Source organism: Puma concolor, chromosome A3 (assembly GCF_028749965.1).
Source record: "Puma concolor isolate L17-30 chromosome A3, mPumCon1.1.hap2, whole genome shotgun sequence".
Lineage (NCBI taxonomy): Eukaryota > Metazoa > Chordata > Mammalia > Carnivora > Felidae > Puma > Puma concolor.
This window is the reverse complement of record NC_141669.1, coordinates 37545040-37562383: the sequence shown is the minus strand read 5'-3', so window position 1 is coordinate 37562383 and position 17344 is coordinate 37545040. Positions and strand designations below refer to the sequence as shown.

General features: G+C 41.3%; 2 protein-coding genes across 6 annotated transcripts in view; one reads left to right on the top strand and one right to left on the bottom strand.

The window, feature by feature from the left end:
- The window catches only part of MERTK (MER proto-oncogene, tyrosine kinase), a 148080-nt gene extending 133198 nt beyond the window's left edge, over window positions 1-14882 (bottom strand). The window contains exon 1 of the mRNA XM_086700566.1: window positions 14834-14882. Within this exon, the coding sequence (XP_086556692.1) occupies window positions 14834-14867 (34 nt within the window). The 5' untranslated portion in view covers window positions 14868-14882. The remainder of the gene's footprint in view (window positions 1-14833) is intronic.
- Window positions 14883-15039: 157 nt separating this feature from the next.
- The window catches only part of ANAPC1 (anaphase promoting complex subunit 1), a 97649-nt gene continuing 95344 nt past the window's right edge, over window positions 15040-17344 (top strand). For 2 of the 5 annotated variants that reach the window (XM_025927120.2, XM_086700560.1), the window contains exons 1-2: window positions 15040-15297; window positions 17046-17282. In XM_025927120.2, coding sequence (XP_025782905.1) covers window positions 17070-17282 — 213 coding nt within the window. In that variant the 5' untranslated portion in view covers window positions 15040-15297; window positions 17046-17069. Of the gene's footprint in view, window positions 15721-15742; window positions 16039-16317; window positions 17283-17344 lie in introns of those variants that run through there. The other 3 variants (XM_086700562.1, XM_086700563.1, XM_086700561.1) reach the window with 3 other exon arrangements.

The window sequence follows — 17344 nt, the reverse complement described above, 5'->3', positions numbered from 1 at the left end:
AGGCTCTGAGCCATCAGCCCAGAGCCCGACGCGGGGCTCGAACTCACGGACCGCGAGATCGTGACCTGGCTGAAGTCGGACGCTTAACCGACTGAGCCACCCAGGCGCCCCTGGACACTTGTACTTCTGTTACCTCCTTGCATTCTCTGTGCTCTTTGAGGTGTTTGGTTGGCCCTGGGAGTGCAAAAATGGTGTATGTGTGCATGTGTGAGCGCGTGTGTGTGTATGTGTGCTGGAGCTTTTGTGTTGGTGTTTTTGAGTTCCATGTTTCCTTTTGACCCTTGGCTGAAGTTGTTAAATCTAAGCTGGTAGTTCTTTTTGTAGGAATGAAAACTGAAAAAGGGACACGAGAGAAAATAAGTCTTTTTCTTCCCCAAAGCAAAGTGTGCTAATCTTTTACAATGTCTTGTTTGTCAATAACTCTTTCCTCTTTCTGCATCTCTCTGTCTCCTAACTTGAGGGGAAAGCTCCATGTACAACAATAAAGTGTTATTAAGTCTTAAAAGCTATGCCCCTAACCTCAGCCACAATTTACCTAGACAAGTGCTACAGCTAAGTGCACATAGCAAAATAGCTGGAGTTAATCCAGCTATTAGCTCCTTTTGAGAGTCCCCCCTTTTGAGAGTCCCCGAGAGTAATTGGTCTTCCGGAAGAAACATCAAAAGAACCACAGTTGAGAACTGTACCATAGATACAGAATGGACTGGCATTGTCAACATAGACTGTTGTCAATCTGCACTAAAGGACTGGGGTAGGGTTTGCAGACTCTTTAGTCCAGAAGGAGGCAAATGCATAACTACACTGCTTAACCCAGGAGCCACAAAACCTACTTTAGATTTAATTATAGGTAATATCCTTCTTTTAATAAGCATATTAAAAAGCTTTTTCTTTATCGCTAGCCATCAATCTTATTGCCATATTTGTTCAAACTGGAATAAGACATCCTTTAAATGGGATCTTATTCCAACTGACCCCTTGGAATTCAGAATAAGCAATCCCATAAAAGAGTGTATAGATCAGAAGCTAACAAGTAAAGAAAAACACCCAGTAAGGATTATGTCATGATTAATGATATATATTGATTAGTGTTATCTACAAAACCACTCAGAATAATGGTAGTATTGGTGAAATATTATATAAAGTATCTTTACCCAGTTCTTTTCTTTCATGGCCATATACATATATATTTTTTGCATTGTTTCAATATGAATCTGTCTTCCTTTTCACCAGGTTACAATTGGATAAATCAATTAGTAACCATGATCATGATGAAGATCTCACTTAAGTATGATAAGAGCTTTATCAAGGAACAAAGCTGTAGGTTTTTTTTTTTTTTTTTTGAGTTTTCAGAATTCTTTATATGTTCTGGATAAAAGCCATTGGTCACAAACTCAACACCCAAAAACAAATAATCCAGTGAAGAAATGGGCAAAAGACATGAATAGACACTTCTCCAAAGAAGACATCCAGATGGCCAACCGACACATGAAAAAATGCTCAGCATCACTCATCATCTGGGAAATACAAATCAAAACCACAATGAGATACCACCTGACACCTGTCAGAATGGCTAACATTAACAACTCAGGCAACAACAGATTTTGGTGAGGATGCGGAGAAAGAGGATCTCTTTTGCAATGCTGGTGGGAATGCAAGCTGGTGCAGCCACTCTGGAAAACAGTATGGAGGTTCCTCAAAAAACTAAAAATAGAACTACCCTATGACCCAGCAATGGCACTACTAGGCATTTATCCACGGGATACAGGTGTGCTGTTTCGAAGGGACACATGCACCCCCATGTTTACAGCAGCACTATCAACAATAGCCAAAGTATGGAAAGAGCCCAAATGTCCATTGATGGATGAATGGATAAAGAAGATGTGGTATATATATATATATATATATATATATATATATATATATATAATACACTATACATATAATTATATATTTTATATATTATATACTTATTATATATATATATATATGCTGGTATATCATATACACACACATGCACGCACACAATGGAGTATTACTCAGCAATCAAAAAGAATGAAATCTTGCCATTTGCAACAACGTGGATGGAACTGGAGAGTATTATGCTAAGCGAAATTAGTCAGAGAAAGACAAATATCATATGACTTCACTCATATGAGGACTTTAAGACACAGAACAAATGAACACAAGGGAAGGGAAACAAAAATAATAAAAAAAACACAGGGAGGGGGGCAAAACATAAGAGACTCTTAAATATGGAGAACAAACAGAGTGTTACTGGAGGGGTTGTGGGACAGGGGATGGGCTACATGGGGAAGGGCATTAAGGAATCTACTCCTGAAATCATTGTTTCACTATATGCTAACTAATTTGGATGTCAATTAAAAAAAAAAAGAAAAAAAAGAAAAAAAAAGCCATTGGTCAGTAATGTGGTTTGCAATATATATATTTTTTCCAGTCTACAGCTTGGCTTTTCTTTTTCTTGACAATGTCCTTAGCAGAGCAAAAAATGTTAGTTTTGATGAGATTCAATTCATTATTGTTTTTTTTTTTTTTTTCTTTTAAGGATTGTGGTTTTGGTGTCTTATCTAAGGACTTTAAAAAACAGCTTTATTCAGATATAATTCACATAGCCCAAGATTCTCCTTTTTTTTTAAATTTTTTTTTAACGTTTATTTATTTTTGAGACAGAGAGAGACAGAGCATGAACGGGGGAGGGGCAGAGAGAGAGGGAGACACAGAATCGGAAGCAGGCTCCAGGCTCTGAGCCATCAGCCCAGAGCCCGATGCGGGGCTCGAACTCACGGACCGTGAGGTCGTGACCTGAGCTGAAGTCGGACGCTTAACTGACTGAGCCACCCAGGCGCCCCAAGATTCACCCTTTTAAAGTATATAAGGGAGCCATTTTTCTATATTCATAGACTTGTGCAACAGCACCATTATTTTAGAGCATTTCATTGCCTCAAAAAGAAACCACATACCTATTAGCTGTCATTTTCTGTTCCCCCATCCCACCCTCTACCCCAACCTCCAACCCCCCGGCAATCACTAATTTACTTCTGTCTCTATAGATTTGCCTATTCTGGGTGTTTCATATAAATGGAATTATAAAATATGTGGCCTTTTGTGACTGCATTCTTTCATTAGGCATAATAGTTTCAAGGTTCATTCATGTTGTAGCACATATCAATACTTAATTCCCTTTTATAGCTGAATAATATTCCATTGTATGCATATATCCCATTCTGTTTACCCAGTCATCAGTTGAAGGGCATTATGGGTTACTTCCACTTCTTGGCTATTATGCATAATGCTGCTACGGATGGTCATATAGAAGTGTTTGTGTAAACATACACTTTCAGTTCTCTTGGGTATATACCTAGAAGTACAATTGCTGGGTCATATGGTAGCTCTAGGTTTAAATTTTTTGAGAATCTGTCCAACTGGTTTACCAAGTGGCTGCACCATTTTGCACTCCCACCAGCAATGTGGGAGGGTTCCAATATTTCCACATTTTCATCAACATTTGTTACTGTACAACTTTTGGATTATGGCCATCCTAGTGGGTGTGAAGTGGTATGTCACTGTGGTTTTGATTTGCATTTCCCTGATAACTAATGATACTGATCATTTTTTCACTTTTTTTTTTTTTTTTTTTTTTTTTGCCCATTTGTTTATCTTCTTTGGAGAAATGTCTATTCAAATCCTTTGCCCAGTTTTAAATTGGGTCATCTTTTTGTGTTGAGTTGTAAGAGTTCATTACATATCCTAGATAAATACAGATATATGACTTCAAATATCTCCTCCCATTTTATGGCTTGTCTTTGCACTTTCTTTTTTAATTTAAAAAAATTTTTTAACGTTTATTTATTTTTGAGAGACTGAGAGAGACAGAGTGTGAGCAGGGGAGGGGCAGACAAAGAGGGAGACACAGAGTCTGAGGCAGGCTCCGGCTCTGAGTTGTCAGCACAGACCCTGATGCGGGGCCCAAACCCACAAATGGGGCCGGAACCCTTGAATCATGAGATCATGACCTGAGCTGAAGTCCAATGCTTAACCGACTGAGCCACCCAGGCGCCTCTGCACTTTCTTGATAGTGTCATTTGAAACACAAAATCATAAAATTTTTATGAAGTCAAATTTGCCTTTTTTTTTTTTTTTTGATTCCTTAAGCTTTTGGGGCCATACCTAAGAAATCATTGTCAAATCCAGGGTCACAAGAATGTACACCTACATTGCTTTCTTCTAAATGTTTTATCATTTTACTCTTCCATTTATATCTTTGATCCATTTTGAGTAACTAGTATGAGGTATGGATCAAGTTCCTCCCTTTCTTCCTCTTTTTTTTTTCTTTCTCCTTCCCTCCCTCCCCACCTCCCTTTCTTTCTTTCTTTCTTTCTTTCTTTCTTTCTTTCTTTCTTTCTTTCTTTCTTCTTCCCTCCCTCCCCACCTCCCTTTCTTTTTCTTTTCTTTCTCTTTCTTTCTTCCTTCCTTCCTTCCTTCCTTCCTTCCTTCCTTCCTTCCTTTCTTTCTTTCTTTCTTTCTTTCTTTCTTTGCATATGGATATCCAATTCTTCCAGCACTAATTGTCAACAAGACTATCTTTCCTCTGCTGAATTATTTTGCAACTTTGAAAAAAAAATCAATTTGCCCCACTCTTTAAATGAGGGCTGCACATATTGTCTTCCTTCCAAAGAGTACAATATGGAAAGGGGGAACAGTAATTTCGGGTATATAAAGTAGATAAGTTACAAACACTACCTTAGCCAGGTGACACAGCTAATGATAAGTCATGTGGTTGGTATACACATGATGGGATGAAAAGGCACTTTATCTCTATAAGCTTTCTCCCCCAAATCCATATCCCCAGTCTAATCAGGAGAAAAACATCAGAGAAATTCCAGGTAAAGAATATGCTACAAAATACCTGACCAGCATTCCTCAAAACTATCAAGGTTTTTAAAAACAACAAAAGAAGCTTACGGAAACACAGCGTATCCTGAATTGGATTCTTTAACAGAAAAAGGACTTCAGGTAAAAACTACTGAAATTTGAATAAGGCATGGTTTTATATTAATAAGGTACTGATATTGCTTCATCAATTTTAATAAATGTACCCACCTTACATTTTATAAATGTAAAATATTAATAGAGAAAACTGTGTGGGAACTATGGGAACTCTCTGAACTAGCTTTGCAATTTTTCTGTTAAACTGTTCGAAAAAATAAAGTTGATTTAAAAATATCAATTGCCTCTATTTGTATGTATCTGTTTCTCAACTCTACACGCCCCATGGATCCGGTGTTTATCCTTTCTCCTATAACCCACTCTCTTTTTTTTTTTTTTTCCAGCTTTATTGAGAGTCAGAGTTGACAACTACAAACATAATATATTTAAAGTATACAACATGATGATCTGATGTATGTATACATTGTGAAAGGATTCTTCCATCAAGTTAATTAACACATGCATCAACTCAATGATTTTCCTTTCCTTTTTTTTTTTTTTTAAGTGTTCTTACCACCACTGTCCCTTTGACCAATGTAAGTCATATGGTCAAGGCCACAATCAGAGTAGAAAAGGGCTACAAAAATGGATCCTCAGCCCAACCTTCTCACTCTGTCATCTCTATGTTCATACCCACATCTAGGGGTATCTGATGCCACCAATTCCTGAGACTTTTGAGGTTTTATGATAAAATCTGGCTTAATTCTTACCTCCCCCCCATTGTTAATATTTAGTTTTCTTAAATGACTTAATCACTCTGCTGCTTTACAGCTTCCAAAATATTGGAGCTATTGTCTTTTCCCATGTACCCAATCCTCCTAAATTTCTGGGTTAAAACAAAAATCCTTTGTTGTATTTCAGTGCCATTTTTGGGCACTTATTCAATGTTAATTTTACATAGAAATCCCCTCTTGTTGAATATGTAGGTTGTTTCCATTTCCCCCTGTGATATAAATAGCCTAGTCCATTTCTGTCTGCTCTCCTTTCTGTCTTCCAGAGAAGCATGCATGTTTACACTCTAACAATGCTCATTGCTCCCACCTTCACCAAAATTTGCTTTTGTTATTCATTCATTCAGTCATTCATTCATCCATTCATTCACTCATTCATTTAAGAAATACATATTTCTCATCCACTATGTACCAGGCTGAATGGTAGGTGCTGTACCGCTGTCCTAAATAAGATGGAGTTTATATTCTGGAGGGGGGTTAACAGACAAGTAAATACATTTTTAAGAAGAACAGTTTAAAAGTCTGTGAAAAGTTTTATAAAAGGAGTAAACTGGATCACAGAGGAGGACTTGGGGTACCAAGTTTAGATACGGTGGACAGAGAAGTTTTCTTTGAAAAGGGAGCATTTGTTTTTTTACTTACTTTGCTTTTTAAAACTATTTATTATGCAAAATATTAAACATTGGCAAGAGTGATTCCACTTTTAATAATGAACCTTTATGTGCCCATCATTAAGAATCTGCTATTATCGGGCGCCAGGGGTGGCCCAGTCTGTTAAGTGTCTGACTTTGGCTCAGGTCACGATCTCACAGTTTGTGAGTTTGAGGCCTGCATTGGGCTTTGTGCTGACAGCTCAGAGCCTGGATCCTGCTTGGGATTCTGTGTCCCCCTCTCTGCCCCTTCCATGCTCGCACTCTGTCTCTTCTCCTTCAAAAATTAATAAACATTAAAAAAAAAAAAAAGAATCCACTATTACCAACATTTTGCCAATCTGGTTTCATCTATCTCCTCCCCCCCCCCCCCCTTCTTGCTTGAGTACTTTAAAACAAGTCCCAGACATACTATTTTACCCTTAATCTGCATCTTAAACTGATAGAATTTTTTAAGCTTAACCACCATTATCACATCTAATAAAGTTAATAATTCTTTCAAATCATCTAATACTCAGTACATACTCAAATTTCCCTGGTCGAATCCAAGATGTCATTTAATAGTTGGTTTTTGGGGTCAAAAGATCAAAAAGTCTTCGGGGCACCTGGGTGGCTCAGTCGGTTAAGTGTCTGACTTTGGCTCAGGTCATGATCTCATGGTTTGTGAGTTCGAGCCCCGCATTGGGATCTCTGCTGTCAGCATAGAGCCCGCTTTGGATTCTCTGTCCCACTCTCTTTCTGCCCCTCCCCCACCCTCTCAAAAATAAATAAATGTTAAAAAAAAGAAATAAAATCAATTTTAGAAAAGTTGTCACATTGTATTTTGGTTTGTCTCTTAAGTTTTTTATCCTAGAACAGTGCATTTCTAATACTTTCAGGAATTCTCTTTATTACCTGGGATTCTTCTATAAAAAGAACTTTCTTTCACCAATCCATTAATTCTTCGGAAATAGAGATCACAGAAGAAGGACTGGATACATGCTGGATTCTTTCACTTTATCAAATTTCAGAGAAGTGAGTTGATGGACTAGGCAATCTCCAGTGTCAGCCAGGAAGGTTTTGTTTGTTTAGCATCATTACAAATACACACATTTTTACATCTCTGATGTGTTTTAGTCTGTTATGATCATTATCCAGATTATCCCACTGGGCTAGGGGCATACCTTAGAGTGAGCTTCCTTATTTTTTTGCTGGTATATTGAGGCTTCTTGAATGAGCAGCCTGGGGCTATTCCTCCTTCCACACAGACTCCTGATTTTATTTTCTCTACTCCTAAGCTTCTTGAGGCTTTTGCAAACCAGCCATTCAGTTTGTCATCTCCAAGCCTTTGCTCAAGCTGATTCCTTTGGCTAAAATGCTTTCTCCTGGGGCGCCTGGGTGGCTCAGTCAGTTAAGCCTCTGACTTCGGCTCAGGTCATGATCTCATGGTTTGTGGGTTCTAGCCCTGCATGGGGCTCTGTGCTGACGGCTCAGAGCCTGGAGCCTGCTTCGGATTCTGTGTCTCCCTCTCTCTCTGCCCCTCCCCCACTCATGCTCTGTCTCTTAAAAATAAACATTAAAAATTTTTTAAAAAAAATTAAATAAAATGCTTTTTCCTACTTATGTCCCCCAACTAATTTAGGTATCCTTCAAGACTCAGGGCCAATGTCGCCGCCTTTATGTAGTTTCCCTAAATCCCCCTAGACTTGAAACTCCATTCTTTCTTCCAATGCTGTAGTAGCCCCAACAGCACTGACCACCTTCTGTTGACAACTGTTTGTAACTCTGCTCCCCACAACCCTGAGTTCACTGATGGCACAGGCCTTCACATAGCCATTTTGTTTTTTGTTTTTTCTAAAACTTTTTAATGTTTATTTATTTTTGCAAGAGAGACAGAGTGCCAGCAGGGCGGGGCAGAGAGAGAGGGAGACACAGAATCCGAAGCAGGCTCCAGGCTCTGAGCTGTTGGCACAGAGCCCGATGTGGGGCTTGAACCCATGAACCGTGTGATCATGACCTGAGCCGAAGTCGGGCGCTTAACTGACTGAGCCACCCAGGTGCTCCCACATAGTCATTTTGTATTTCTCAAGTACATGGAAGCATAATAAAATAATTCCTAAATGAATGAGTCCATCCATTTATTAAACAGATTTGCTGTCTATTGTGTAATAGGTAATGATGTTTCTGAGATAATTTGTACAATTCACTGGGTCCTGGAGAAAACAGACACAGAAACAAATAAACTACAATGTTATAAGGGCATGGTAATTTTTTGTCTGTGGGTGTAGCTACATTTTCCATTTTCTGTTCCTTCTTCCCAGAATGCTCCTCACACCTCATCTTTGCACTGTTGACTCCTCATCATTTGAGTTCTCAACTAAAAGGTCCTCTCCTCAGAAAGAGTTTTCCTCACTCTGTCAGATAAATGATCTGAAGTAGCCAACAGCCAGTCCCCTCCACAAACACATCTGAAGACACAAACCAACAGAGTAAGTCAAATGTGATGGGATATACTTAATTGTGTGATTCTTATAGACTCTAGTGCCCATTTTGCTGGAATTGTTTGCTCTCTCTCTCTTGCTGGCTTTGAGGGACCAAGTGGCCCTGTTGGGGAACCCTATCTGGTAAGGCCTCTTGGAGCTGAGGGCATCTCCAACCCACAGCCAGCAAGAGACCAAATATCTCAATCCTACAAGTGTAAGCAACTGAATTCTGCCAACAACCCGAGTGAAATTGGAAGCATATCCTTTCCCAGTAGAATCTGGGATGAGACCACAATCTTGGCCAAATCTTGAGTGCGGTTTTGCATGCAATCCTAACCAGAGGAGCTACTTAAGCCACACTCAGATTTCTGACTAGAGAAACTGTGAGATAATAATGTGGATTGCCACTAGGTTTGTAGTAATGTGGTTACACAGTGAGAAGTGACTAACATGTAACCATTGTGAAATTAGATTGTCTTTTAGAGCCGGGCACAGACCCCAATGTGGGGCTTAATCCCATAACTGTGAGATCATGACCTGAGCCAAAATCAAGAGTTGGATGTTTAACTGACTAAGCCACCCAGGTGACCCAGATTCTGTACACAATTTACTGGTATGGAAGAAACTTTGATATTGGAGAGAGTTACCCTTTGCCATGCCGGGAGACAGTTCCTCTTATCTTACACGGGGGCACCCTGTCCTTGTTCCTTTGTTAGGAAACATTGGAAGATAGAGATAGTGTCTGTCCCTGGAGCAAAGGGCAGGTTTGTTTATAGCCTTTGAAGACAGAGATTGTGTCTCTTCTGCCTATTACTAAAGGTTTTCCTAACCTCACCGTGCCTTCCCTCTGCAGCAATCCAATGTGTATGCAGATGTCATCTGGCCTTCTTCATGTCACTCGGTGGAAACTGGGGCTCAGGGCACAGGCACAATAATGCTCATACTCTGCTGCTGCTGTAAGAAATTATCCTTCATCTCTTACCCAGTGGTTTTCTGGCTTCTACCAACATTCATGGAACTGGCAGGCAGATAGAATAAAACCGCAGGCCCCTCAGAGTTCTTGAAAAGCTACAGAAGGGACCCCTAGGTGGCTCAGTTGGTTAAGTGTATGACTTCGGCTTGGGTCATAATCTCACGGTTCATGGGTCCAAGCTCCACATGGGGCTCTCTGCTGCCAGCAGAGTCTGCTTCAGATCCTCTGTCCCCTTTCTCTGTGCCCCTTCCCCCGCTCTCTCTCTCAAAAATAAAATAAACATTAAAAAAAAAACCAGACAAAAAAGGTTACAGAGAATGATGCAGAACACACACTTACCTGTGGAAATCGAAAAGCATATATATGTATATGTATGTATATATGTACACATATACATACATATACATATATATTTTTTTTTCCAGAGGTGCAAATGTAAATACTATACAAAATTACCCCTGAACCTATTAAGGAGGCAAGTGAGAATTCAAGCCTTGTAGTTCTTCATTCTCAGCATATGGTGTCATTCCTTCTTTACTAATCTCAACTACTCACCCTCACTTGGTAAATTCTCCATACGTGAGATCAATTAGGCATGAACAATGGCTAAGAATACCTTTATCATGGAGGGATTTTAGAAAGCACTACCTTAATTGTTGCTTGTTACGTTACTGGGGCCGTCATCCCATCCCCAGATAGCTTGGTGCTATTTGTATTTTAGGTCCCCATTCAGTACCACACAAGAACATATTCACTGTACTATGAGGAAATTTATTACTGTCATCATTTCAAGGTTTGTGGCCTACTAATTTAGCAATTATAGGACCCAGAGTCTTAAAATAGTAAAGTATTGCTGGTTAAAATCAAAATTGGGAAGGAAGGGCTTGATATAAAATGTACTAATCAAACTACCCTGAATTGCCTTTGAAAAAAAAAAAAGATGGTCTAACCCAATCTTTTACAATTTAGTTTCCACATGCCACCTACTCTCAATTTTTTTAAATGTTTATTTATCTTTAAGAGAGAGAGAGAGTGTGTGAGTGGAGAAGGCGAAGAGAGAGAGGGAGACACAGAATCTAAAGCAGGCTCTGAGCTGTCAGCACAGAGCCTGATACTGTCAGCAGAGCCTGACATGGGGCTCGAACCCATGAACCACGAGACCATGAGCTGAGCTGAAGTCAGACGCTTAATCAACTGAGCCACCCCAGTGTCCCTACCTACTCTCAACTTAATCTCTAATTACAGTTCTCTAAAATTGTTGTGTTTTTCTTGGGGAAAATGGGTTATTTTTGGAAAAGATAGCATTTAAATTGTGAAATCAAAATACTGTAAACATTCCGTTTGATAAAGAAAAATTTTAGATCAGAAATACGAACTTTCTCTTTAAGATGGGACGTACTACATTGTGAGACTTAAGTTGGACCAGCCAGGCTAGCCATACATTTGAAATGGAGAAGATATTGTGTTTTATGTGCTGAGGGGTTCATTTCCCTGAATTGTCCCCAAACCCCAGAAGGTAAGGGTTTACTCACATGTGTATAAAGCCTGCCTTTTGTCATTTCAAATTGGGTTGACCAGTAGTCTCGGTTGGCATGGGCTGTCTGGTTTTAAAACTGAGTCTTTTATCCTGGGAAACCCCAGTTCTGGGAAAATTGGGATGATTGGTTACCCTACTTCAAATATAAATCCTAACCCCTATGCTTGGATTATCTTCAAGTTTGTGAACCATGTATTGGAAAATTGAATACATTCAGAAAATATTACATGATAGCTCATTAACTACACCTCTTGTTATTCACTTAACCATGTAAATGAACTGGTTAACTGTCCCCTGACCTTCTGGGTCCTTCTTCTTCACCTGTATAAAAATCAAGTATGATTTCAGGTGTTTGAGAAGCAGCTTGTTTTTCCTGTGTCTCCTCTGCAATAGTTAAAACACAGAAAACTTGGCTTTAACCAAAGTCCTTCTGTGGTTTCTGAGACTATGAGGTTGTGGAGAACTACAGGGTGAGACAGAGTCAGCTGAGGGCCCAGGGTGGGTCTGGTAGAGAGGCAGATGTAGGGCCCTGTGCAGGCCCAGAAAGGAAGGGCAGAGAGGGGGCTGCTGTAAGGGCTCAGAAGAGAGGGAGAACCTGGCATACATTTCATTCTCCGCCAAAATGGGTAGTCTAAAGCCTTATACTTACCAGACAGATATTGGAGACTGTAGTGGGCTGCTTCTGAGAAGACTCCCAGTGATCCCTGCTTCCTTATGTAATCCTTCCCCAGCCCTGAGTGTGATTCCTTTTAACCCTCAAAGGTGATTAGATGTCACTTTTGTGACTAGACTAAGGTTGTGACTTCTTGCTAGTAAATGCTATTGCCTTCTTGGCTTGCATGCTTTGATGATATTGGAGGAACACCACAGGGATTGTGCGTGGCTTCTAGTTGCTGAGGACAGCCTCTTGCTGACAGCCAGCAAAATGCTGAAGCCATTAGTCCTAGAACTACAAGAAACTGAATTCTGAGTGAGCCTAGAAGCAAAGCTTTCCCCAGTAGAGCCTTGGATGAGACCATACTCCAAGCAACACCTTTATTGCAGCCTTGTTAGACCCCAAGTGGAAGACCCATCTAGGCCTGGACGCCTGACTCATAGAAATTGTGACATAATAAATACATGTTATTTTAACCCATACATTTTGTGGTAATATTATTATGTAGCAATGGCTACTAATGCAGAGACTTGCATTTTTTTTTGTCACAAATAGATTAAAAGTGAGAAATGGGGATTTTATTCAATTTTTTTGGCGTGCCAATAATATATGGGGAATTTTGCTAGTTACTGGGTAAGTACACCAACAGAAGAGGTCTACTTTATAATACTGGATACATCTGTATCTGTATCCAAAATGCAATCTCAGGAGCCCTACAGATAATCCATGTTCATTTGGAGGACATGACAGAAGTGTGGTGAGTTGGTTGCCTGTAGGAGTCTACACCAGGGTTCTGTGTTCTGAGCCAAGTGGATGCCTCAAAAGCTAGAAGAAAATGGGAGGATGATGGAGGTAACAGATGACCATTTTCTAAAACTCCTGGATTTGTGGTTTGGACCCCTATGGGCAGAGGTTAATGGCAGAAGCTAGAAGATTTCCTTTCTTAGGAGACTTTGTCAGACCATGAGTCCAAGCCATGCTGTCACGGACACTGGAATGCTGCAGGGGTGCACCTGAGGAAGGATGGTCTTTGGGAGTACTGGAGGGGAAATGTCCACATTGACCTCGGTGTCCTCACAGAGCACATCCGCTGAGGCCACAGAGAAACATCTTGAGAATTTGCGAGCAACAAGGGAACACCCAGGAGGGAGAGCTGAGTGAATGCTTTCAGTGACTTGCTTTACAGATTGGATCATTAGCAGCATGAGAAACTCTTTTATGGATTGTGCTGCTTGTGTTCCCTAAAAGATAGAGCCAGAGGCAAGTGTGATGAGTGCTGATGCTTTCCTCCAAGCTGGAGAGAATGAAGGGAAGGAGCAGGGAAGGCTAAGAAGTCCTGCATGGATGCTGCTTCACAACGGGCTGCCTACGCATCAGTAGTCTCCTTAGCAGGTGGCCCACTCAGCCACAGACATGTCTTGACAGGTGATGCAGAGAAACCATTCCTTACAGTCGTCTATCTGAGGGAGAGGAAAAGGGAAGTTATTTGTGTGGCTCCTTCCTGCCTCGTTCCTACTGACCAATTTGTCTTGATCAAAATCTGATCCCTGTATCAGGCCAGGGAAGTCTGGGGATATTTTGTTTTCAAGCAAATGACTACAGTGAAAGGCAGATCTCCTCAAACTTCTAAGAGAGTCTCTGTCTGAGTCCATTTGGGCTGCCATAACCAAAATACCATAAACTGCCTGGCTTTACAAACAGCAAACATTTATTTCTCACAGTTCTGGAGTCTGGGACGTCTGAGATCAGGGCACTGGTAGATTGAGTGTCTGGTGACACCTGCTGTCTGTTCCATTGATAGCTGTCTTTTACTGTGACTTTGCTTGGTGGGTGGCAGGAGACAGGGAGTTCTGTGAAGTCGCATAAAAAAGCACACTGGGGTGCCTTTTTCCAGCTCAGGTCATGATCTCATGGTTTGTGAGTTCGAGCCCCGTGTCAGGCTCTGTGCTGACAGCTCAGAGCCTGGAGCCTGCTTTGGATTCTGTGTCTCCCTCTCTCTCTGTCCCTCCCCTACTTGTGCTCTGTCGCTCTCTCAAAAATAAATAAACATTAAAAAAATTTTTTTAAAAAGTACACTAATCCCATTCATGAGGGCTCCATCCTTATGATCTAGGCACCTCCTAAAGGTCTCATTTCCTAATGCCATCACATGGGGCTTTAGGTTTGAACGTACGAATTTTGGCAGGACAAATATTCAGTCCTCAGTAGCCGCTTTCCTGTTGGAGTGAAGGCTTCTGAGAAAAGGCATTTGAGCCAAACCCTGAAGGCTAACATTCTCAATAAAAAGCCGAGATACCACACCACGAAGTGCAAAGTGTGTTTGGGGAAACCCTAGTGTACATAAAGTTTCAGCCAACTTTACATTTCTGGATAAAGAACTTGAACTATTTTTTAGGCAATAGGACGCCTATCAATACTTTTAACCTAGAGATATCATGCAATGGGAGATCAGAGCTCAAGAAAGTTTTCTAGTTTCTGTAAGTGTGGTATTGTACAGTTGAATCCACAAGGGGGGGGGGAGGTATAAAAACTAGGGTTCTTAATCTGGGTCTATGAATCGCATAGAAGTGTCTGTGAAGCTCAGAAATTGCACGCTACGTTTTTGTCGGGGCCTCCATAGCGTTCATCAACTTTTTAAAGGGTCCAGACCCCAAAAAGTTAAAGTGCACTGGCAAAGAGAGAAAATCCGCATGTCCCTCCCTTTCTGCCCCAAGCCTGGAGTACAATACCTCCCATTTGGGGGTCTGGAGATTGGAGTGAAACTGGCCAGAATATTTCCTAATTCAGAGTTAAGAGCAGTTCAAGCTTGTTATGACATAACCTGGAGAAGATCTGGACGCCAGGAGGGGGCCCATCACGGCACAGGTTCTGGCAAAGGCGCCCAGGGTTTCGACACCTCCGCTGCGCTCCCAAGAGGTTGAAAAACACAACTCCTTTCTTCCTGCAACTGCGCAGGCGCTAGGACCGAAGTCCCGCCGCGCGCCTCCCGCGACGCCCCACCCCGCCCCGCCCCTGCGCGAGGCAGGACGGGAAAGCAAAGATGGAAGCGTCCATTTGAACATCTCGCCTGAGTGGCTTCCCTGCACGCCTGCTTGTCGTTCGCAGTCGCGTCCGTAGCTGCTGCCCATTCTTCCTCCGGAATAGGGGAGGGAGAGGGAATGAGAAGTGGCAGCGGCCGAGGAGTCACCGTGACCGACCCCACCGCTGCCCTCGGGCCCCCTCGGCCCCCGCGCCTCCGGGGAGCAGCCGGGGCTCGCCGCGCCTGACGCGTCCCGAGTTACACAGGTGCGGGCTCGGGCCCGCAGCGTCCGGTGATTCACCACATGTCTTACGACCTCGCACCCGCCCCGAGGTTGACCTCCATCCGGTGACCGGAGGGCTGGGAGTCCAGGGGCAGGCCCTAGGCGCCCGTTTGCGCCAAGGGGTCTTCGGCCTGCGGGCTGGGCTTTCCGGGGTGCACCTCCCCGCTCCACTCCTCGTTGACTTCCTTCCTGAGTTGGACGCGGTGTCCCATGTGGGCCTCAGCTTCTCTACAGCTCCTTGCTTCTCGGACAGAATTTTCTGAGGCCCAAGGGCTTAGCTTTTTGGTTTCACCTAACCCTAAGGAGGCCGAGGAAGCGTTGCCTTTTTGCGGAGACTCTACGCAAGATGCGTTTCCTGTGCATTTGGGTCTCCTCTTAAGGCAGTTTTGTGGTTACCTTTGGCAGGGTAGTTTTTGTTCCTAGTAACCAATGTTCATATCTTAATTTATCTTATTAATGTAACATAGTACTTTTATTTGTAGCTTTCTTTGTTGCTCTAATGAGTAAACGTAAAAATTTGGGGTACTTTAAAAGTATTAAAGATGTTCTAATCGTACAAAAAGATATTGTACTGTTAAATTCTGTAATAATGTAATTTTCTTGAAGATTTGATAGAATAACATTTTGAAATTGCACAACTGAAGTTGGACAAAGTCACAAGGTTAATGCTGGCCATCCTGTTGACTAGGAAATAGGAAGACCAGCTGAGTTTTGTTGTTTTCTTGTAAGTTTTGTAAGGCACGTTATTAGTAGTGTCCTAAGTTCAAGTGTTCTCAATTCTGAATTTTAGCAGGAGGAAATAAGTGCCACGATTGTGACATACAGTTACCTAAGGAATGTTGATTCACAGCAAAATAGCTTTGCAACTCTGCTGCATAGAAACTACTTTGAGTTTCTATGAGGCTTTGAGATAGTGCAGCAATGAAAACTACTGATGCCAAAAAAACTTCAGATGAGAAATCTGTGTCAAATTTAATTGCATTCTTAATTGTGAGTGTTTTTCAGACGCTAAAGGTTATCTGTAGCGGTTTTCAGACGCTAAAGGTTATCTATACATTTGTTCTGATTTCTGTGTTCAAGGATTGCAGTTTAAATGTGATGCTGCAAAACCTATTTCTAATGTAGGTGTTGTCTCAGAGACAGAACTGGCATCCACCTGATATACCACCTTATAGAATGTTGGAATTTTATTAGTTGTCAATTACTGTATGTAGCAGTGTTTTGGAGGTAAAGGAGCGTTTTTCCATCTAGAGCTCATCTACATCTTTGCAGTAATGAGCTGTACTGTAATAGATTGTGTTAATTAAAAGCTAGCACTCTTAAATTTGCTATAAGCATGACTTTTCCATGGCCAGGGTTATTCATGCCTTGGTTATGGTTTCACCAAAAATTGGAATTGGTTGTAGTTATATGTTTAAGTGAATTGGCATGTCAAAACTGCTGATGACATTTGATTTGATAGTTTGTTAGGTCTTTTGTGGACTGGTCTACTAAAAGCCGTATTTCAACTTCTGATGAGTTAGAGGTAACGTGTTTTTGTTTGTTTCATTCCAATATGCCAGCGATCCTTTAGGTATGCCTTTCATGGAATCTGGAACGCCCTTTGATATTATGATTACACGTACATCTATATAATATGATAGGATTAATGACTCTTTTGTTTACTTTTATGATCTTTATATTCTGGTTTTGACTCTAGAAGCTGACCAGAATGTGTTTGAATTCATGCAGAAATAATGTTGATATTTGGAACCCATGTCGAACTTCTATGAAGAAAGGGCAACAATGATTGCAGCCGGGGATTTGCAGGAATTTGTTCCTTTTGGTCGAGACCACTGCAAGCACCACCCTAATGCTTTGAACCTTCAGCTTCGCCAGCTGCAGCCAGCCTCTGAGTTATGGTCTTCTGATGGTGCTGCTGGCTTGGTGGGATCCCTTCAGGAGGTTACAATCCACGAGAAACAGAAGGTTCCATTAAGTTTCCCATTATATTTTTGAAATTAGAGTCATGTGATCTATTTATAATTTAA